Source organism: Corvus cornix, chromosome 3 (genome assembly GCF_000738735.6).
Source record: "Corvus cornix cornix isolate S_Up_H32 chromosome 3, ASM73873v5, whole genome shotgun sequence".
NCBI classification, from domain to species: Eukaryota; Metazoa; Chordata; class Aves; order Passeriformes; family Corvidae; genus Corvus; species Corvus cornix.
Window position 1 is genome coordinate 41,287,992 of NC_047056.1, and position 22,244 is coordinate 41,310,235.

Consider the following 22,244-nt stretch of genomic DNA (forward strand, 5'->3'; position numbering starts at 1 on the left):
GGCCAGGCACCGGAGCGGCTCGCGGGGCACGCAGGGAGAGCGGGTGTCCCGCCCCTCCCCGTCGGCTCCTCAGCGCCGGCCTCCTCTCGGCCGCCGCGCTATCCCGGGGCCCGCCCCGGGGAGGGGCTTTCCGCGGGGCCCCGGCCGCGCTGCGCTGCCGCACGTCCGCGGAGTCCCCGCTGCTCTTCCTCGCCGTGGCTGCGGCCTCGCCGGAGCCGGAAGCCCCGCGGCAGGTCGGAGGTGAGCCGTGCCCCAGCCCCCGGCCGGCGGGGTAACGCCGGGCCCTACGCCGGGCCTGTCGGGGCCGCCCGGCGGAGCGGCGCGGAGCCGCCCGCGTCCCCCGGAGCTGCCGTCCCGCCCGCGGGGAGGCGGGGGCGAGCCGGGGCGGGCAGAGCTGCTCGTTCGTGGCTCTGTCCAAGGTCTCTTGGAATCGCTTCTCCTCCCGAACGCTGCGCCAGCGTCGGCATGCTTTCGTTCTTTGCTAGGTAACTTTAATGATTTTCTGGTCAGATGTGGAGATCCTCCTGTGCCTCCGCTCGGCTTTTTCGTCACTACTTCGATGTACAAGTGACAGAGAGTCACCTCCCTGATGTGGGGGAAACAAAAGACTGTTTTTTCGTGTAGCCGTTGAGGGAGTTTTGTCAGTCTGGCAGGTTCAGCGAATGCTGCACCTTGTTCTTTTATGCTGTCTTTGCAGAATTGTGGCCCTGCAGTAGAGAGGCATCTGGAGCAGAAAACGTCGAACTACAGAAACAGTTGGGCATTTTTTTCTGGTTTTTTTCTCCCCTGGATCCATTCAATTGTAGAACTTCTAATGCTTAAGTGACATCTCAGTGGAAGTAATGCAGTTTGTTTTGATGCTAGCAGGGTACAAAACGACTTACAGGCAGCTTTCTGGTTTCAGATAATTGTAGTGTCCTTCTGGAAGGAATGAGGGGATGAGAATCTTCCTCTTAAACATGAAGGTGTTCAGGCTTGTGGCTTCTGTGATTTGCATGTCAAATTCAGTCAGCTATATACTTTGGAAGCCTTCATCAAGGTTTAGAAGCTGCTGCTTTGCACACAGAGACTTAGTGCAGCTGTTTAGAGTGCTGGAGTGTGGCAGGCACACTCAGGCTGTCCTAACTGGGAGTGTGCAGCAAGGAGGGAATAGGCTGTAAGAACCTTGATCTTGCAGCAGTCCTTTCCATCTTCCCCTTGTCCTGATACCTTCAGCCTTATCTTTTGTATGCAAATGCTGTAAAGAGCTGAGCATTTTTAACAAAATCTTCTTGAAAGTATGCATTTTTTTTCAGGGAAAATATGCCAAATTTGGTCCTAGAAACAAGCCACACATCAGGGTCATAAATTAATGTATTACCTCATTAGATAATTTATTTTTATTTCTAACTCCATCTCCATGCAAGTTGGAATGCCTACTGCTTCAAATCCACATCCAGATCTGCACCTTTATTGTCTTTTGAAGTTGAGAGGATGGGAGAACAAATAGGATGCCCTAGAGTACCTCATATAAAGTTAAGCATCTTCAAGCATGCAAAAGCCTTCCTTTCCTTAACTGTTGTTTTGTTTGTTTGTTAAACTGAAGCTAAAATCATTATTAGGTTTCATCCCTTCTGGGTATCTGTCAAGTCTGGCATGCATGCGGGTAGAATGAAACTAGAGTCTCTATGTCAGTTCTGTTGCAAGAACGCTGGCTAGGTTAATTTCTGTTTAACTTTTGGAAACTTAAGCCATTTTATTCTGACAAAGTTCTGAATCTTAGCACTGGTTTCTGTGACTATTAAAAAATACAAGTTAATGTAACACACTTAATTGAAGTTAACTTTGTATGGGTTAGAGAGGATTTATACAAATTACCAAATTTTTAAAAAAGTAATAGATTACTTCCAAGAAGGGAATATACTAAAATCTGAATTGTGTTTTGTATTCACAAGGTAGCACACGGGACACAGGAAGAATCCAAATACAACTTAAGACCATGGCAACACACTGGAGAAGACTCCTGACAGTATTTGTGACAGCTCAAGTACTATTGGTGGTAAATGCCTTTGAGGAGGAGGACATACCGGAGGAATGGATTCTTCTCCATGTTGTCCAAGGTCAGATTGGAGCAGGAAACTACAGCTATTTGAGACTAAATCACGAGGGAAAGATAGTTCTGCAGATGCGGAGTTTAAAAGGTGACGCAGACTTGTACGTATCTGATGTGACACTTCACCCCAGCTTTGATGAGTACGAGTTACAGTCTGTAACTTGTGGCCAAGACATCGTCCATGTGCCTGCACACTTCCGCCGCCCTGTGGGAATAGGGATTTACGGCCATCCCTCTCACCTGGAGAGCGAGTTTGAAATGAAGGTGTACTACGATCGAACAGTTGTACAGTACCCATTTGGCGAGGCTTCTTATAACCCTGAGGAGATGGAGGCAAACCAGAAATACTCACAGTCTACAGAAGATGAACCTCAGGATGAGGAGTCTGTTTTCTGGACTATACTTATTGGAATCTTGAAATTAATACTTGAAATTCTTTTTTAAATTGATACACACTGGACTTAAGTCACACTTCATCCTGTGGAATTGGTATGAATGACTTGCTGTAATATTTAATACTCATTATGTTTCCTGAAGAGATATTCAGGTTACATTTCCTAAACCAGAAAGGAAGTGGGGAGAAAAAGCCATACTTAATTTTATATTGTAAATCCTCCCCAATACGTAAAATGAGCAGCCAGCACAGTATTTGCAGTGCTCTTCAGAGATCAGGGCTTAAAAATGAATGTATAGTTGGGATCTTGTTAAATTCATTTAAAATAGGTGCTTAGGAAAGTCAATTCCAATTCAGTATTTTCTATTGTATTTTATAAAGAAAAATGAATAAACTACTGCACTTCAGTCCCCCTCTCAATTTAGATCACATTTAAAAATAAAACCTGCTTCTTTTCTGAGCAAGTATCTCCAGTAAAACTGATTAGCAACGTGTTTGAGTGTATTCATGAAGTTGAGGAGCTTAGGGTGAAGGAAGGAGGAAACAATCAATCACCTAAGGGAATAGATGGTCTGTATTTTGACTGCATGTGCTCTACATCACATCAGCCATCTGTCAAACAGGTTGGTCCAGTCACTCATAATCACTACAAATCCATGACCTGAATCAAGTGCATGTTGCTTCTTTGCTATTACTGCAGGGAGAGGGAGCCTTCAGCTGTTGGTACTTGTCAGTATGACATTTTCATCTCTGATTAAAAACAACACAGTATATAGGTATCTCGAGAGGGGCTTTCTTACACTTCCCTTGATAGGTTTTTGTGATTGATATTTTTTTTCAAGCACATATTTTTGAATAAGTCATTAGCTTGCAAGGAAAATTTCTGCTGAAAAGGGATTTGCAGTATCTTGTTAGAAGGTCATCTCATGCCCACTTTTTCTTAGAAGTTACTTTTTCCAGGAATACTTTTTGCTTTGGTAGAGTCTTTCAAAATAACCAGTTGCTATGCAAATAAACTATATTTAAATTGCTCTCTAATTTTCTTTTCACAGAGCTTACTGATGAGTGCACTGAAATAAACAAGTATGTTACTATAATTTTATACAAATGCATGTATAATTTAGATTTCACTACTGAAAGGCTTCTCTTTTTGAGTGGGAATTTGGTTTGTCTATCTCAACATCTGACAGGACATTAGTGATTTGTAGCACAAAAAAATAATTATATAGACAAAGTTTATTTAGTAAAAAGGAAAAAAAAAGTGGTATTTCTCCTCTTAGAGTGGTTGATTAAATAGCACCAAAGTATCACTTTAATTTGTGCAGTTAAGTTTTGGACAGCAAGTTTTTAGGGCCTTTTTAACCCTCCTTGCTGTTTTACCCCTTCTTCCTCCTCTTCTGGGTACAGGAGGGTCTTTCTCACAACAATCACAAATCCAGCGACCTAAGAAAAGAAAGTTATCAATTATTGGGAAACTAAGTTTGTTACTCTCTCATCTATTTAGGCAGCCCTTCACCATTCTGTTAGGTGCTTATCTATTTGCAGTGGTTCCTTTTAATGCGAACAACCAATGCTTTTCTTTAAATTGAGCGTCTCTTCTATAAAGCAGCATATACAATTCATGCTCCCTTGCAGACTCATTGTGTGTAACCACTGGCTACACCAATCTTCATGGACCTCAGGAAGTGCCAGCACTGCCAAGGCGGTGGTTATTAGGTACGAGCTTGACAAAGGATGCTCGAGTTTGCTGGTCATATTTAAGGTGAATGACTACAGTGTGAGGTCGTGAAGTTACCCAGAGCAGAAATGAATGGCAGCTGGGGAAGCATTTAACTGTTTATATTAGAACAGCTGGGATCAAAGGTTGCTTTGGTAATTCTGTAGTTTTGTAGACATATAATCTATTTTGTTTACATTCTTAGGTCAGCCTCAAAGTGAAATCAGCCACAGAACCAAAAGTACTAAAGTGACAGCTAGCTCCAGTGCTTCCCAAAATGGGGCAGTACAGCGTGTTTTAAGTACTGTCCAGGGAATACTGTCACTGCCACTGAATATGTATTCATGAACTTACAATGGACTTAGGATTACATGTAAAGCAACAGTGCCAGCTGTTACTTTCTTTCTACTGCCCTGAGTTCGGCAGATGATATGAGTGACTGGGCAATTCAAAGCTACAGGTTGCCTGTCTCCCATGGAGGTACTTCTGTTCCAGTTTGACAAGAATAAAAAAGGGAATGAAAGGGGTATTTTAAAGAGGTATTTACAAATATTAAATTGAGACAACTATTTCATTTAGAAAGCACAATTAATGTGAAAGCTATACTCTAGCAATATGCAGCAATACAGTTTCTTTTACAGGTTTCTTCAAGGAAAAGAGCTAATTATTCTCAGTATTCTGTGGATATGGAAAAGAAATAGTTCTAAGTGAGCCTGTTTGGATTATGCTGTAAAAGCCAATTATATTTCCTACACAGGAATTGCCAGGTTTAACTGTGCACAACCAAATATACAGAAATAAAGCTTAGTAAAAAAATCAGGTCCTACAGTGTGAATGCTTTCCTACAGTATTTCTTACTCTTACCTTCACACTTGTTTTAAACTATTCTTTCAAAAGCAATGCATGTATTAATTCTGAGAGAGCCCAGGACTCAGAGGAGGTGGGAAGGGAACAAGTAACTCTTACTTTATTACCTGAAGGGATAGCATCAAGCCCCACACAAAAAGTGTGATAACCACGGTCACATACATCACAGAACATCATTTCTTCTTCATGGTGAGGCTGCCCGCATATAATGCACGTTTTACACTCCATACATTGCCAAGGGTAAGTCTTAATCATAGCAACAAGCTCCGGGGTCATATCAAGGCAAGAAGGGTGGCCTAGATTAAAACCAGTGTTATTACTTTTATGCCTGAAATGAAATTTAAAATTAGTTAGACTTTGCTTTTACCGAACATGAAGTTTAGCTCACCTCCTGGTGAGATCCCACAGTGCAGAGTGTGCGAGTACAGAGAACACGAGAGAGAGATGGGGTCTTAACAAAGGACAGAAAAGGCAACTGAACTGTTGCTACACATAGTATCCACTAAATATGTCTACAAAAATATCTGTCAAATTCCCTTAGGAATCCACTTAGTGTATGTAGATACTTACCACTGTTGTCACACTGGGAGCAATGTATAAGAGCTTCAGCTTTTCCTTTCTTGTTGGACTCCTTACCCTTCAGACAAATTCCACATATAGCATTTGGAATGACCTTTGGCTGGAAGGGTAGAAGAGGGCTATAAATTCATTCCAGAAGAATTTACAGATTCAACAGGAAATGTCATCTATCTCCTTAACTATTAAAATTAATAAACTATCTGTCAGGATGTGTGAACCCTGAAACATGTGACCATCACTGACAAGCAGCAGCACTGAAAAAAATCGTAGATTTAACTACCTAAAATTTTGCATTTGTCATACACAGTGAGTTATATGTAAATCCAATTGGATCAAAAGCATGTACTTGCCTCTTCCTATTAATTCATCAGCTAACATTCTTCTCACGGTAAACTAAATGTGACATACAATGAAAAATGTCAGGAAGATTCTTCCAATACAGAATACTACTTTATGAACTATGTGGATTTCCTGTTAATGAAGGAAATTACAGATAATTTTTTATTTGCATACATTGCTTTTTCTATCTATCTTCAGTTTCTACTTATCTGGTTAGCTATGCTGTACAAGGCTGTATTTCTATTACCATTCCTTTTTGTATCCAGTCATAACCACTATAAGCAGAGCCTTGCATTTAACTACAGATTTACATCTGTAATTTTTCTAAGTGATCATCTGGAGTGTGTCTGGGTCCATGAGATCCATTTAAAGGATAAGAGAAATAGCAGGCTGTTAAAATGTGAAACATCTATGTATTCTGTGTCCCAACTCATTAGATAAACCAGTTTCATCCTGAGGAGGCCTGAGGAAGAAATAAGGCATTCCAAATTTCAGAAACATGGCAGTAGTTACATTGTTGAGCTTTAACTGCTGCATAATGAAGTTAGTGAGAAATGTAGTCTACAATTAACGTAGTGCTCACCGATATTAAACTGACTAGTGCCAGTTTTAAAAAACAACGTTGCTGCAAAGACCCAGCTAGGAGAGGGCGCTGAAGGCATATTCTCCCCTAAACAGCTTGTCAGTAAGCAAGAATCCCAGTCAACTACCCATCACACACGGGGAGAAGAATGGGGTTTACTTCTAAAATAAATTTAAAAAGTGAAACACAAATATATATGTATATGTGTGTGTATATATATATATTTAAAAATAATTACAAAGATCTTTTGCAATACAACTTATCTTTAAGTGCGTTTATTTTCCCAGCCACTTTTTGATAGCACCTAGCAAGGTAATTAATATCTTGATTCATTTTTAAAGTATCAGGCTGCATTGCATCAAGTTTTCTGAAGTTTTCAACCTGCTTTTTATGTCAAAACATGTCTACAGCCTGCTTCAAATTGTTTGGTCTAAGGAATTTTATTCAAGAAAGCAAAACACCACACTAGACGTTTATAGGTAACTTCCTTCAAAAGATGACAGAGGCATTCATAGACACATTTTTTTGCTTATTTATTTTAAAAAAGCAAAGTCCACCTGTTTTATACATAAATATAATAAAACAGTAAAAGAAGTCTAACACACAAACATTGTTACAAAATAATAAATATTATGGAAGCAAAACCACACATGAACTCAATTACTGTTAACTCTACTACGTGTCCTACATGTATACCTTTATACCCTGCTCCTCCCAAAAAAAGTGGCACATGCTTAAACTTTGTCAGTGTGTCAGCATTTACCCTTCCATTGTTTAGGCTATTTTAACTGTGTTTTAATCTAAGAAACTGAGCTTTTCTAGAATAGCAAGTACACTCTTCTAATCAGACTTCTGGCTTATATTTGTATTTTACTGCCTTTAATATACAACAGCACACTCCAGCTGAAGTGAGCTGCCTTTTGGACACACACCAGTGTTACAGGTATGTGCAGGTCACACTCTGATACACATAACTCTCATTGATATAGATGCATTTATTAACAATGCTTCCATCTAGTCTTAGTTCACTAAACTGTATTCATTAGAAACTGTGCATTTTAAGGGGGGTGAGAATCACAGCCTATGAAGAATGAAGTTCCAACAGTATGGAAGTATTTTTAGAAAAAAAAAAAAAAGAAAATCAAGATGATTCACATTTCAATCCAGTTCAGTTCTACCAACATAAATGGCTTTTAGAAATGCTATAAAAATGTCTGTTAATTCCAAATGGGAAGTCACAATATCCCATCTCATTAGGAGTAAATTTTGCTTTCTACTTCCTCATCTTACTGGGATTAAGATAGGAGAGAAAATGAATGGGGGCTCAAAATGATGACTTTGTGCTGTGTAGGTTTTCACTTCCATGCTGCTGTGCTGCAGCTCTCAAAGTAAGCTTTCCAACTACACCATTTTTATAACATCCTATTCTGAATGCAAAGCGTTACATTTTCATATACATTGACCCAAACCAGAAGTGTTGCAAAATAAAGATACTCAATACATTTCATTTTTATGTGCAAAAAAATCTCCTGTACTTTTAACAGTACCCTGTGTGTGCAATTGTAGTAGTCAGTCCTGCAGCAACAGACTCGCTACTTGTAACGTGACAAAATGTAAAACACATGCTCATTGTTCTTTGTTAAAGAACTTACAATAAAAAAAGACTCCATATAAAATACAGTATTTCTTTTACTCAAAAATAACTCAGTGGAAATGTATGGAATCCTGTAATACTCATAACGTGCCTATAACTATACATATATATGCTGATGCCATAGCAATTATCCTTCAATTTTAACTACATGTAACCAAAAATTAGTGTCCTACAAAAATAGTCCAATATTAAAGAACAATATAGAACAAAAGTTTTATAAAGATTTCACAGGGAAAACATTTTGAATCAGTCAAGCCTTCGGCTCAAAGTGCCTTAACATGTAGGCACATATGGTAGGTATATTGTTATCGGGTGTTTTTATAGACTCACAAACAAGAATCATTCTGTCTCGCCAGTTAAAACAGCTCATGTAATTTGGCTTATTGCAAGCTTTCAAATGTTCCCACAAACAAGAAAGCCAATCCTCTCACCCTCCCAACACATCATCACCACCCCTGACTTAACAAGAGCCTGATGGTTGATGCAGGCAGGGTATGCTGACATTGCAAAGATGTGGCACTGTAAGTTTATAGTAAGACCTTGTTACTGACAGGATCAGTGATTTTGAACCAATAAGTAATTGCTATGGGAATCCATTTTCAAAATGCAGTGCTGTATACTACTCTTCTACAATTTTAAGTCCAAAACTTTGCTGAAAGTTCTGCTCCATCAGTTCTCTCTCTATGCATTCATGAGGCCATTAAATAGATTGGACTAATCAAACACTTGGGCATCTCACAGCTAAGCGAAACTTCTGTAAACCAGTGGCACACAATCCTAATGTCAAGTTAAACAAAGCTAAAGCAAAATTTCAGCCTTCATCTTTGGATTTCATGTTCATGGGAATACTGAAATGCATTCTATGTCCACAACTTCTTGCAAAGTTACACATAAAAAAATATATATATGTGGTAAACCACAATCCACAGTTCACCCATTTCTTAGTAAGTTCCTGAAAAGAGAAAATGCAACTGGAGCTTGCTGTCTGTTATGAACTTGTACAGATACTGTATGTAGAGGAAATTTATCAAAGCTGTCCAATTCTTGCTGGAAATTAGCTTCTTATTGTAAGTTATAGTTTATTTACTATTAACTTGGTAAATACAGATAGTAAATATTTATGAATATAAAATGCAAGTCATCAACAGCTCACTTTTGCTGAGACAGATTCTAAGTATGTACAAACTTGTCACTGACAAAACTGTTTCTTGTCCCGTAACTGTAAATAAGCATTCCTGACTGGTAAACACTCAACCCTACCTTAACTTAGTGTTTTCCCTCTTTATGGGTCATTCCTGCTCCCATGTAAGTCAACGGAAAATTCTCATTCCTCTCAGTGGAACAGGTCTAGACAATTACGTGCTTTTAATGTGTTACAGTTTAGTCAGATCCTCTCTCAGTATGCAGAATAGTAACACATAAAAATTGATGTCAAAACCCACTTCTTCTGAAAAGTATTTTTATCATAATTTTTGAAATTATTATACAGGAATACTGAAGATTTGGGTCTTAAGTTTGGCAATCACTGCTTGATAGCTGAAATGTCTTAACATCCTCACCAACGTTCTAGTTTAGATAAAAGCATATTGCCCACAAATGTTACTATATAGTATGAACTACATAAAAGGCTATTTTCCATATACTGTTACAGGGGTTACATACGATTGCCTATACAGCTGTAGTAAGCTTTTTGCCTTCCTTCCTATACATTGTAACATCATAGGATAAAAGGCTGTATTTAAAATCAATGTCGTAACAATATGTTTAGCTATATAGCTGCACTTTACAGCACTGGTCTCTTGATATGCTGCCATACGAACTAGAAAAAAAGTAACAAATAGAGAATGCTAGCTTCAAACTGGCACATACTTCTGATTGCTATGTTAAAGCAGACAGAAAGATGTTGAGTTCCAATGATAAATCCACAGTGGATTTTTCTAGCGTTACTGCCTATGAATCTAAGAAGTTAACACAATAGGAGGCCACTGTACAGCTAGGGTAAAGAAAAGCCCCACATGAAATATAAGCAAAAAGGAAATAAGGAAGCAAACAGATGGAGCACACAACAGGAGAACAGCTAGTGAAGTACAGCAAGCAGCAGTTCCACATTATTGAAAAAACCAAATACTTCAGGGAGAAGCTGGTGAGTAAAATTCAGTCAGGGGCTTTTTTCTTCTACCTTGTACCCAGGAACTGATTTGGGTAATACAGAACGTTTGGAACCATCTTTTCTTGGAGTAGCACTTTTGTCTCTTGTTTTTTGTCTTCCCTGAAAAGAATCCTCCTGGTTGTCTGTGGCGCAATCACCTTCAGATACATTGCCAGACGAATTGTCCTATAATAAAAATACCATAGCTATATTTTTTTATTTTTTGGATAGACAGACAAGTCTTTCCTATGCCCCTTAGAGCCAGCTAAGGTAAGAGAAGGATACATCATTCCTTCTGCAAAAGCATGGGGTTTATCACATCTAGAACACCTTTGTTCACAACATTCTTAATCTGTTTTTTTCTGGTTTGAGAGACTGGTGTCAGCAACAGCAGTCATGTTTTCCAGTTGGTCTTAGTACCAGTGTGGGGAGCACAACAGTGTAATTCTTTGAACCATTTTCCATTAGAAGCCAGAAAGAAATCCACTAAATGCAAGATGCTGTTTACATCGTATAGGGCCAATAAAAAATTAAAAGTGCCCTTCTCATGTATTTAAAGTGTACAAGCACTGCTTTGAATTAAACATGTGAAGGTTTTTTTCTGCCACCTTCATCTACTATTTTCACCAGGAGCAATCTAAATATTTAATTTGGACTGCAGCAGAAGAATGCTATCAATGGCAAAACAGGCATCCATATTTAATATAGAACCAAACAACAGAATTTATTTTGCAGTTACAAGTTGGGTTTTTTTTTTGACGAATGAGGAGGCAAGAAAGATGGGAAGAGGTTCAAAGAGGGGGAGAGATCAATGTAAGCATAATTAAGAGCAGCAGCACAAGACTTTTCTCAGAAAAGTGTTAATAAAGGCTTCCAAAAAGCTCCAGAAGGAAGCAGTGTGATTACTAACGTTTATTACAATAAAAACCAAGAGGCCAAATAACAATGGTGCCCTACAGTAACACTCTGTAAAAACACAATAGTAATCAGCCTGTGCCCCAGATCCTAAAATCAAAAGAGATAAAACAGACACAGGGCAAATGGAGGAGTGTAACACAAAAGCAGATTAAACTATGTGGCAACAAGAAATGGTATGTTTCACCATTATTTTAGGGGAAGGGTTATTTAGGATAGCCCCACTAAAACACTATAGAGAAGAAAACTGCTACCAACTCCAACAGTGTGGGGAGGGTTAGGGGGGGTGAAAAAGGAAAAGGTATAAAGCATATCATGGGACTCACCAGGGAGATCTGACAAATGGTAGGTAGCCCAAATCAGACAATGTCTCACCTCTAAGTTTTTTTTGAACTATATGCCCCCCTCCATGACTGACTAGCTAAGAACCCCTGCTCCCATAAGCCAAAACCACTTCACAGGAATCTGATTATCAATTTTCCACACTTCTCTACACTTTTCAAACCCAGGGACATTTTTCCTTCTGCATTCTGCCACAAAAAAAAGATTTCTGAGCCTCTGTAAAAATCAAAGGATAGTCTGCTTGGTTCAGTTACTTTTCTTTACCAATAATGAGAATGGAAGTCAGTGGAAAAGGAAACTGGGAAAAAATGGTTAAAGACCAACTGACCAACTGTAAAAAAGCTGGAGTGTGATTAAATCAAAAATTTGAGTTGACATTTAGCATGTTGTGTTTATATGATTTCTTCTTCTCAAAAAATTGCAAGCAGAAACAGTATATTAAACACCTGTATTTCCTTTTGTTAACCTACAAGCTGACCTCTTCCATTCTTCTTCACTTAGAAGTAGCTTACGAAATTCAAATAAGATGAATATTTACATGCCAAAATTTAGAATTGTACATACCCATTGTCAAACAGGTTCATCAATCACACTAGAAATTGCTAAATGCACTGTGACATTCCACTGCTGTTAAAGTTAGGGTTAAACTTCTGGAAAGACATTGTCACCAACATACAAACTGCACCAATACACCAATGGTTCAGTTGTACTCAGCTAATTTGAAACTCAGCTAGCTCTCAAGCATTTAAAACACTATCAAGGTACATAGGTGAAAGTTTCCCTTAAGTTTCAGCTAACAGTTAATTTTGTATTTGCGTTAAGTGGAGAGAACATAAGTATCTTTTTAAATATGTATTGTAAAGCAAAAGCACCAGTGCTTTTTACCTTCTTTTTAAATTGGAATGAAGTAACTGTTTCTATACTGAGTACTTGCTGCTTCCACATCACAAAAAGTTATGAGGTTATCAACACCTTTGCTTTGGGGACAGATTCTGTGGGACTTCAAACAGCAAAATATACTGTGACCTGAACTACAATGTTCATTCTCCTCAGAAATGCCAGCAACTTCCCTTTGGAAAAAGGGCATAATGAAAAGCTGCACTGGGAAGTTTCTTGAAAATTTCTTTAAACAAAACAGAACAAACAAAAAAAAGAAAAAAAAGAAAAAAGGCCTGAAATTTCAAATATTTGTTCAATTTACTTTGAAAATGGACCAAAACAGAAAGCTGGAGAGCAATGTTATGAAATAAACAGAAGTACTTAAAATGGTCTTCCCTTCATTTCGCAAATGTTAGAAGATTCTACAAAGAAACTAGTTAAACTAACAAAAGTGAAGGAAAGGATTTTTTTGTTCAAGAATACTTTCAATTTATCTCACCGAATTGCCTTTGGTTTTCCGTTTTTCATCACCTCGCCCTTCCTCTGCATCATCTGAATCTCCATCACTGTCCAATGCTGGCAGCTCTGGATCCAAAGGAGGCTCATAAAGAGCTGTGTTTAATGGCAAGTAACGAAGCTCATCTGGAGAGTATCTGAAGTTAAATAAATAAAATTCATTCATTTATGTGTACTTTATGCATAAGCATTAAGTCACACAGTATACAGGAACTTCACTGAGAAAGAGTCTCCTTTTTTTCAGGAAGGCACATAAAAACATGCAGTTCCGAAAACAAAGGAAACATACTAATTTCTCCTCCCAAATGGGATACCATGTATAGTACTTGTCTTCTTTGTAGAGCAGATATTCATGGAACACAGGAGAGTGTATTTGCAAAGTTTTAACCAATCCATGTTACTGTGCCCAACAGACCATACACTTTGTTTATGAATGTACAGTGCCCCATAACGTGTACAATTCTAACCCAGGGCACACAAACATGTCCAAAGCAAAGTAAAGAATACAGCTGTATAGCTGATTATTGAGAACAAAACAATGCATATGAAAATATAACTTCAGAAGAATGTAAAGATCTAATCCTACTGCTTATAGCCAGATACAGCTTAACATGCATAATCTACCCTTTTTCTTTTTTACTTTAAGGACTAAGAAACAGAAGTCCTCTTACTGCTGAGGACAAGCATTGTAAGGAACAGGATACTGTCTTGCTGCATATTTTGAAAGGTTATGTCCTTCACTGAGATGGAAAAGCAGCTTCACTTGCAGTTCACTTGCAAAATAAACATAATACGTAGTAATTTTAATTCAATTAATTTAATAAAATTAAAGTCCTTCAGGAACGTCCTGTAACATGCAAATTTGGGGTGGGCTGGATGAACACACACTGGAAGGAGCAAGGCACATGCAGACGAAGAGCTTCTCTAAAGAAAACCAAGCACATATAGCATGAATACCATCTCTACTGTACAACAGAAAGACTTCAGCAAAATCTTCAAATCCGTACAGATTTGTTCAACGGTAGCATGCCACTGGTAAAATCTTAAATTTATGTCAACAGTCAAGTAATATGTTTTTCATTAAATGCAAAGATCCATTCTGCACTGTCTTTCTCTTTACAAATCCAACATCAAACTTAGCCCACAAGACCAATCAAATTTTTTTTAAAGAGTTTCTAAAAATTCAAAATAGAACAGCAGACTGTCACACAGAAAACACATGATCACAAGCCAGCATTACAACACTTTGATACAGAAACATTAATTTTAGCACACATGCAGAGGCAGATGATAAGTAAAAATGGACGGTGGCAGGAGTGAAATCAATGCCTCTTTTTACCATGGTAAACACCTGAGCAGGACAAATCTCAGGCACTGCAATACACCAGCAGAGGCAGTGCTCTTGCAGTCAGTACTGTGTTGTTGACACAAGCTGTCACACTATGCATCTTTGAAGACTGGCAAGTGTCTCAAACATAGAATTAATTTGAAACCTTACAGCAAAGACACTGCAATGTTTTCCACCTGCTACATGTAGACAAAAGAGATCAGTGCAACAGAATTGGCAGTTGAAACGCTTTCAAAATACCTTTTGTAGTACTCCTGGAACTGGCCGGGTATGAGAGCCACTGGATAAGGACTAACCTTTGTTCTCTCTGTAGGCAAGATTTTGTATTTCCCTTGAGGCACCTGGATAATCTGCATTGTTTAATATAAAACAATGACATTTTTGTTTCACATACAAACTGTTGAGCCTTCCTCACCAACTATTCCCCCAACATTTTTTAACTTGCCAGTTTTACTGAATTGGAACAGCTACCATGAAAAACTCAATTCATTAAAACCGTTAAGAGATCCCACTCACAAAACAGTATCATGGATTAAGCCAATCACTAAGCATCTAGTGAACTGAACAAACATTAGGTAAAACCACTTTAAACAGTATACTACGAAAAATAATCTTGAAATTAAAACCTAGCAATCGAAATAGCAAACATTAGCCATTGTGAGTGGCATCTTTAGCATGTATTATCATTATCGGTTGATATGGCTTTAGAGTAGAAAGAACACATCCATCTAATTCGGAAACCAGACTGTACTACAAAAAAAACCCATTAATAATATAAATATATGAAAAGAAGAAGCTTACACATAAGCTTTCCTTCTCTCAGAAGGAAAGAGAAGTAATTATCCACTATCTTGTCTCTAACATGGGACAATACCAGGAAAACGAAAACTTTCCTTAATTGTCTGTCATGTAATAATTTGCAGAGAAAATTTTTGCTTTACTGCCTTTATAGAAGCAGAACAATATTGCTTCAAAATGCAAGATAATTTATTTTAATCAAGCAGAGGCATGTAACATATGCAATACAAAAATAATGTAACACCTAACAAAAAACAAGGGCATAACATTGACAGGCAGCACACTTTTAAGTAATAAATAGTTTTCTTTTCTACTTCAGATACTGTCAGGCAAAATTTTTGAGGTATTCAAAAGAAGAATTCGCCATTTATGTGAATCAACAACCCCCTTAGTCTTATGCTACTACTATCAGAATAAAGACATGATAACAAAATAACACTGAAATTTTTAGAGCTTCTGAAGACAGGTATTTTCAAGTTTAAAAAGTCTGCAGATTAAATATATTTGAGATTGTTATTTTAGCAGAATTACCCATTTAACATCAAAGCTGTAAGTCCCTATATGAATGAAACAATGATCAACCCCTCTGGAAAATAGCTAAAATGGTACCAAACCCAACTTCACTAGGTAAGCAATTTAAATGTGCCTACGTGTGTCTGTAAATCAAAATAGGCTCTTCTTTCTTCCATCCGCTCTCGATTTAAATTGCTGTTGAATTCTGCAGCTTTCTTGGCAGCTTTTTTAATATATTCTGGAACTTTACTGGCTTCTACTTTCTGTGTGTTCTGCTGCTGCATTTGCTGGAATAAAAACAAATATATTAATTCACATACTTTTCACTATCAGTTTGAGAAGAGCTTTTTCTCACACTCATGTCACAGATTTGGTTCACTTGAATGATAACTACTTACAGAATACTCTTTATAATGATCAGTTATTCGCTGTCGTTCTTTCTCTTGCAGTATAACAGAATATTCAGCATGTTTGGCAGGGTATTCTTTAATCATAAGATCAATTACTTCATCACTACGCAAAGCTGTCAGACCTAAAATAAATAAAACCAATAATGATGCTATCTGGCAAAAGTAACTGTAGGTTATTTATATCCCACAATGACCAACTCAAGTTTTTGAGCAGCTAAAGACAACAACCTGCTGTGCACAATGCTTCCCTTTCTCAAGCAGCAATGAACTTTTGCCATTCAGCTTTCAAGGTTGATTAGGAGTCTGCTCGTACCCAAGGCTTGTGTAATTACTTACAGCTACAGACCCTTTCACATTGACCCAACCACCTACTTAAAGGCACTGGTGAAGCAGAACCTTTGTTCTAGATGGGACCTCCTGTACTGTTAGTTTCAGTTTCCAATGCTAGTGAAGTTTCATTACCCTGCAGAACCATTACTGAAATTACGAGGTTTACATAACGTACATCCTCTATACAAATCAAGGAAGAATCATTATGAGAGCAATTCAGAGCAGCAAACTGCACACAGACTCCTGACTCCCAATTAAAGCATTTCAAGTTCAGAAGTCAGAATGCCTCAGTTTGCAGCTACAATGCAGAACTCCTCCTGTGAAGGTTCCAACACAACTAAACTCCAAACATGGACAACAGCACGGAATGACTTATATTACTACAACTAATTATAACTATAATTTTAAAAACAGGGGTAGCTAACTCAGCACATATCTCTATTGGATATAACGGGCAAAATGTAACATTTTACTTCTATTAATAAAAATTAAGATATGGTTCCCTTACCAATAGCTAAGTTAAAAAAAATAGAGAGCTGGCAGGCAAGAAATAAAGGTGTTATACTAAAGATTGGCAGCATATAAGATGACAGACTCATGATACACAGAAAAAAAATCGTGGCAGCATCATTTAAACTCTAACATGTCCAAGTCACGTATATCAGCAGAGTAAGAAAAAAACTCTTTCAATATAAGCCTCAGCAATTACATCAATCCATTTCAACTACATTCAAGCGCCTTAATATACACTCCTCGAATTTCTAACATAGAAGCTGAACCATTTAAGATACACTGATGTTTCCTGAGCTCCAGTGCAATGCAGGAAAGTAAGACTAATGTATATAAAGACACCATGTACATATATATGTGTAATATATACCACCACCTACATATATATATACATATATACATAACGTATTTATATGACACCACACAATTATGGTGGTCTCTTTTCTAAGAGAAAAAGGTTCTAGAAGTTAATTTACAATATAGCAAAATCCTCTCTAAGTAATTAGAATAGATCCAAAATATATTTGTTAATAATAAATATGGAATATTGATACATCATGGCCAATTTACCAAGCTAATAATAAACCAGTGCTAATTTCAGAATTTATGCTGTCAGTTAAGAGGGATGCAATTCTTCTCTAGCAAACTGAACCCACTTTTTCAGCATGCCATACTTTTTCTACTGTAATAAGGAGTCTAACAATTTGTTTTCTTACCTAGTGTGCACTGAGTCTCTGTGATAACATTTAGTTCTCTGAGGTAGAGTTTCTCCTTGTGAGATAAATCTCGCCTTTCTAAATCTCCAAAGAAAACAAAAAAGAGAAATAAAAATGTGTGCAGTAACTGAAACTCCCCCATGAACAGTGTAAGAATACTTCACAAGAAGTTTGTTTCCAGGAACCTAGAGTCTGTATTATACCATTATTCCAAGGAACATGACAACTTTATAAACTAATTTTAATAAACAATGTAGGAACCTGGTAAATTTTCTTGACCTGTAGTAGGTCAAGACCCTGCCTATAGTTACCATTTACAGAAAAACTAAAGAAACCTGATGTACAAGTTCAAATGCAGAAATTTTTACCAAGTACTGAAAGCACAGACTTTTTTCTTTTACTGTGACTTTTAAAAATAAATTCCCCAACAAAAGAATCAGATTTGACAATTCTGAATAATGAAGGCTCAAATACTAGAACCTCCACAAACATGTTTTTTTAAATTTTTCCACAGTGTAGGAGTGTTGCCATAATTCAGGAAACAGAATAGAGAGGTACAGTTATATAGTAAGAAATGACCAACAAATCACTTAAAAATAGAATTGACATCAATTTTTAAAAGGTTCTTGCTGATCTAACCCCCAATCAGACTTGTTCACAAATTTTCAGTGGCAATACCATGAAGTCTTGCATTACTTCAAAAAACCACTGGATACATTTTTAATATGCCAGTAATGAAAATACAAAGTACAACAAGTATAATCCAGATCTGCTTTTGCTGGGTCTTTTTTTAAGCAGTTAGCTCATCCTATAACCAAAGAAGCACACACTACATCCAAACTGTTTACAGACACAAGCTTTTAGAAGAAAAACTTTATTTAAAAATAAATACCTGGATATTTTCTTTTAAAAGAAGTCACACCCAAATATTCACTAACTTGCTCCTGAAGCATATAGTATTCTCCTGTTTCATCGGGCGGCCATTTGTATTCTATCAAATTTTCAGCAGGAAAATAACTATACCTAAGCATCAGAACAATGTTAGAACAAATCACAACAATACTTAAGAAGAATGCTTACATCTCTAGAAATTCAGTAATTCCTATTTATATATCAATGAACAGTAACTACAAATTTGGACAAGCAGTTTAGGACACAGCATCCTGTGAACCCGTTTCAAAAGTCACATTGTTATACCCGACTTCACTTATATTTTTCTAAATCACCATTTATCAACATGCTAAGGGACAGAACCTGAAGAAAGTGATATCCATCATAATGGAGAGGACACCAGGAAAAGCAACTACTACAGTGTCAAAATTCATTCAGGTATGCAATGTTTTAAAAACAGGTAAACTGTGCTGATTGTAAATCAGATGCAGCACTGTTTGTGGCCTTTTAAAATAAAATACCTTAAAATATGCTGGGAGCAATAGACATCTAGCTATTTATAGGACATCACCTCAATTCAGAAAGATGTATGAAGAATATGCAAGTAAAGAAAAAACAGCTAATACTTAAGCATACTGAACAAGAAATTCAGACTTGCAATTAAAAGTGGGAATTGTAAAAAATGGTATTACCCAAGGTCTTGACTGGAAGTTTCACAGCTCCGAGAACTGTCCCCTGAGCCCATACGCCGTCTTTTGGATGGCTGGCTGCCATCATTGGAATTTTCTTCTGTGTCATCCTAAAATGAAAATAAATATTTTAAAAATCAGACTACTCTGAAGGTATGTAAAGCACAAGGCAATCCACAATTTAAATATACTCAAACTGCTAAGCCATTCTATGACTGTTGTAACAAACAACTCACAGGGCAGTCTACATAACAAACTATTCTTTGTTATAAACTACCTGCCTGATGCATGGTAGCCCAGGAGAATTGGGTGGCTTCTCACCTGTGGCGTAGGTAGAGTTCTGAATAGACAGAGCTGTAGCTCTGGCCACCAAATTCATAATTCCTGATGTAAACTACCTCTGGCACTTGATTAGACTAACACTCCAAACCAAAAGCAAGTGCAGAAGAAAACCACCAAATCCTTGCTGAGAGCTGATGCTTATAAAATCAGGGAAAATATTACAAAAGCAATACAGGAGTTTATGGGCATACAGTGAGAACAAAAGGAACAGTATACAGTTTACAAAAAGTATCATAACAGCAAGTAGCAAAGACTCGTCTCTTGAGATGAAAAAATATTTGGAAGAAAAACCCCAACTTTGTATTACAACAGATACAGAAGAGAACAAAGCTATTCCAAGGAACATTCAGAAGTTAACTTACAGTGTCACTATTCAGATTTCAAGTGATCAATATAATGAAAGGGAATAAAGGGTGAAGAGGAAAAAAAGACCTAAGCAAAACAAAGAGTTTTGTCTGTAAAATCTAGAAGACAGTGACTCTGCTGATGCTGTTTTCCACTGCTTTGTTGTCCAGTAATGCTATACAACTCCTACTCACACCACCAACAATCTCAAAGCATTTAGTGACCAACTCTGTTTGATCATAACTGAGATACAGAAAGCAGAAATCTTTGAGTGAATTGCCTACTGTAACCAGTAGTAGAGTCAGGAATGAAATAGTTCTTTAAGTAATTGAATCTCTAAAGTGGAGCAGTGTGAAAGAATCAATTTTCTAAAGTCTGTGAAAAGTTTAAGCAAGAGGAATTAACTTGTCAGGAATAAATGGATCAAACTCAACGATACTTACTTATTTAATAATGACAACAATGTTTATTAGGTTTACCTTTGCTAATGTCTTTCATTCTAGTATGTTTTACTTCACATATGACTTGAAATAGCAACTTTAAAATGTTCCAGCAAATAAGAATACATTACTTTTATTATGCAACATTTGTGAAATGTTATAATCAAGACAGGCCATAGGCAAAAAGCATTTGTCTCCTGGAATTTTGGCTTATTTCTTGTTTGCACAATTTTTTACAAATATTTTTCTTCCTCTTTAAGGGGCAAAAAGAACATCTTTCATGCAGTAATAAAAATTAAAAAGCAAAACTTAATGAAACTGTGTTTTCTTAGTACAGTCATTCTTAAAAAAAAGTGGTATGCAGCATCTCCACTCACATTACCAGTAATGCCACTTCCTAGTATTGCTGAGAATACCCTGTACAAATTCAGAAAAACAAAGCAGCAGCCCCCAATCAAAACAACATTGCAGGAGTATTTTGTGGCACAGCTGTCTCATCAGTAGCTCATCTCTACTTCCCTCAAGAATATTAATCCACTCCAAATCATTTTAACTGCTAGACAGAAACCAGAACAGGTCCAAAGCAACCCTCTGGTATACCAAAACTTCCAAGAGACTTCAAAACGTCTTTAAAAGACAGATCTCAACCTGACAGTTTGGTGAAGTGCCTGGTATCAGTTTCTCGTTTTCCCTTTTTTCCTTTGTAATTTTTCATTTATTAAATCTGGTACTGTTACAAAGTATGAGTATCCATAACATAGAGAGATCAGTGTCCTCCATTTGCATCTTTGCTTCCTTATTTGCTTAAAATTTCAGAAATTCAATCACATAAATTCAGTTTGTTGCAGACAACTTCGTGTAAGAAGCAAAAACATCTGCAATCTTAAAGGCACATTGCTGCTCAACCACCCTTACTGTTCAAAAAAAAAAAAAAAGGATAACTCTGTGACTTTCTTTATATGAAAAGTCACACACTGCCAAAAAAAGCCCCTTTCTCGCTGAAAACGCATGTTTCTGTAAAAAGCCTGTTAGTCCTTACGAAACATGGTGACGTTACAAACTTCTGGGACGTCTATTATTGTAAGATCGACGTAACGCTCCTTTATTAAGCGATCGAGAAGCCTGAACTACCCAAGCCGTGTTTCAAAGAGCGACTGCCGATCTGTGCCGGGAGTCCTTGGCGCCACAAGTGCCCGCGGTGCCCGGGAGCAGCCGGCAGGGCCAACGCGGAACTGCCCGCGGCCAGACCCAAACTTTCCGGGCTGCGGCGCTGCCGCGGTGAGGACTCCGCTGCCGCGCCGCCCCCGGGAAGACGCCGACGGACTTTTGGGAAGAAGACCGCCCCGGGCGCTCAGCCCCAGACGCGCGCTGAAAGTTCGGCCCAGGGCGCGGGAGGCCGCCCGCCGTCGCCCGGCGCCCCCGGCGGGCGTGAGGTGAGCCCGGGGCGGGCGGCTCGGGTGGGAGGCGCGGGTCACGGCGCCCAGGCGCGGGGGCCGCGCGAGGCCTCCCGCCGAGGCGGCTGTTGCGCCGCAGCTCCGCGGCCGCCGCCACCCGCTCTCACCTTGAGGGACTGCGCGCCGGGCGTGGCCGGGTCGCTGTCGCAGAGGCGCGGGGACAGCACGGCCGCCATGGCCGCCGCCGGCTGGGCCAACAGGAGCGACGCCGCCGCCGCCGCGCGACCGGGCCTCGCGCCGCGCCCGCCGGCCCCGCCCCCCGCGCCCTGCGGGGAGCGGCAGCGGCCCCTACCGGCCAGCGCGCGCACGGGCGCGGTGGCTCCTGCTCCGCCCCCCTCCGGGCAGCCCGCGGCGACCCCGGCCCGCGCCGCCGGACCGGCACCCGCACCGACCCGGCGCCGCCCCGCGGGACCAGCGCGAGGGACCCGTCGC

General features: G+C 38.8%; 3 protein-coding genes across 11 annotated transcripts in view; 2 read left to right on the plus strand and 1 right to left on the minus strand.

Annotated features, from left to right (window-relative positions):
• On the plus strand, positions 1 to 5,022 carry C3H6orf120 (chromosome 3 C6orf120 homolog). Of its 3 annotated transcripts, none has more exons than XM_039570067.1 (2): positions 1 to 240; positions 1,935 to 5,022. In XM_039570067.1, the coding sequence occupies exon 2, from the start codon at positions 1,979 to 1,981 to the stop codon at positions 2,534 to 2,536; it is 558 nt and encodes a 185-aa protein (XP_039426001.1). In that variant the 5' UTR covers positions 1 to 240; positions 1,935 to 1,978; the 3' UTR covers positions 2,537 to 5,022. The 3 variants fall into 3 exon arrangements, with proteins under 3 accessions (XP_039426001.1, XP_010389882.1, XP_010389881.1); XM_010391580.4 differs by lacking the exon at positions 1 to 240 and adding an exon at positions 328 to 485; XM_010391579.4 differs by lacking the exon at positions 1 to 240 and adding an exon at positions 567 to 755.
• PHF10 (PHD finger protein 10) lies at positions 3,705 to 22,046 on the minus strand. 4 transcript variants are annotated; one of them, XM_039570065.1, is made up of 12 exons: positions 21,920 to 22,046; positions 19,235 to 19,341; positions 18,544 to 18,674; positions 17,652 to 17,735; positions 16,084 to 16,217; positions 15,823 to 15,972; positions 14,615 to 14,724; positions 13,010 to 13,163; positions 10,405 to 10,560; positions 5,641 to 5,749; positions 5,178 to 5,366; positions 3,705 to 3,929 (listed from the first exon to the last, which is right to left on the minus strand). In XM_039570065.1, exons 1-12 carry the CDS (start codon positions 21,986 to 21,988, stop codon positions 3,799 to 3,801), a joined length of 1,524 nt encoding a protein of 507 aa, XP_039425999.1. In that variant the 5' UTR covers positions 21,989 to 22,046; the 3' UTR covers positions 3,705 to 3,798. The 4 variants fall into 4 exon arrangements, with proteins under 4 accessions (XP_039425999.1, XP_039426000.1, XP_039425997.1 ...); XM_039570066.1 differs by having other exon boundaries at positions 17,652 to 17,729; positions 21,920 to 22,041; XM_039570063.1 differs by lacking the exon at positions 10,405 to 10,560.
• ERMARD (ER membrane associated RNA degradation) overlaps positions 21,486 to 22,244 on the plus strand; it is a 27,598-nt gene continuing 26,839 nt past the window's right edge. For all 4 annotated transcript variants that reach the window (XM_039570059.1, XM_039570061.1, XM_039570060.1 and 1 more), the window contains exon 1: positions 21,486 to 21,791. The gene's annotated coding sequence lies outside the window, so the exon portion shown is untranslated. The remainder of the gene's footprint in view (positions 21,792 to 22,244) is intronic.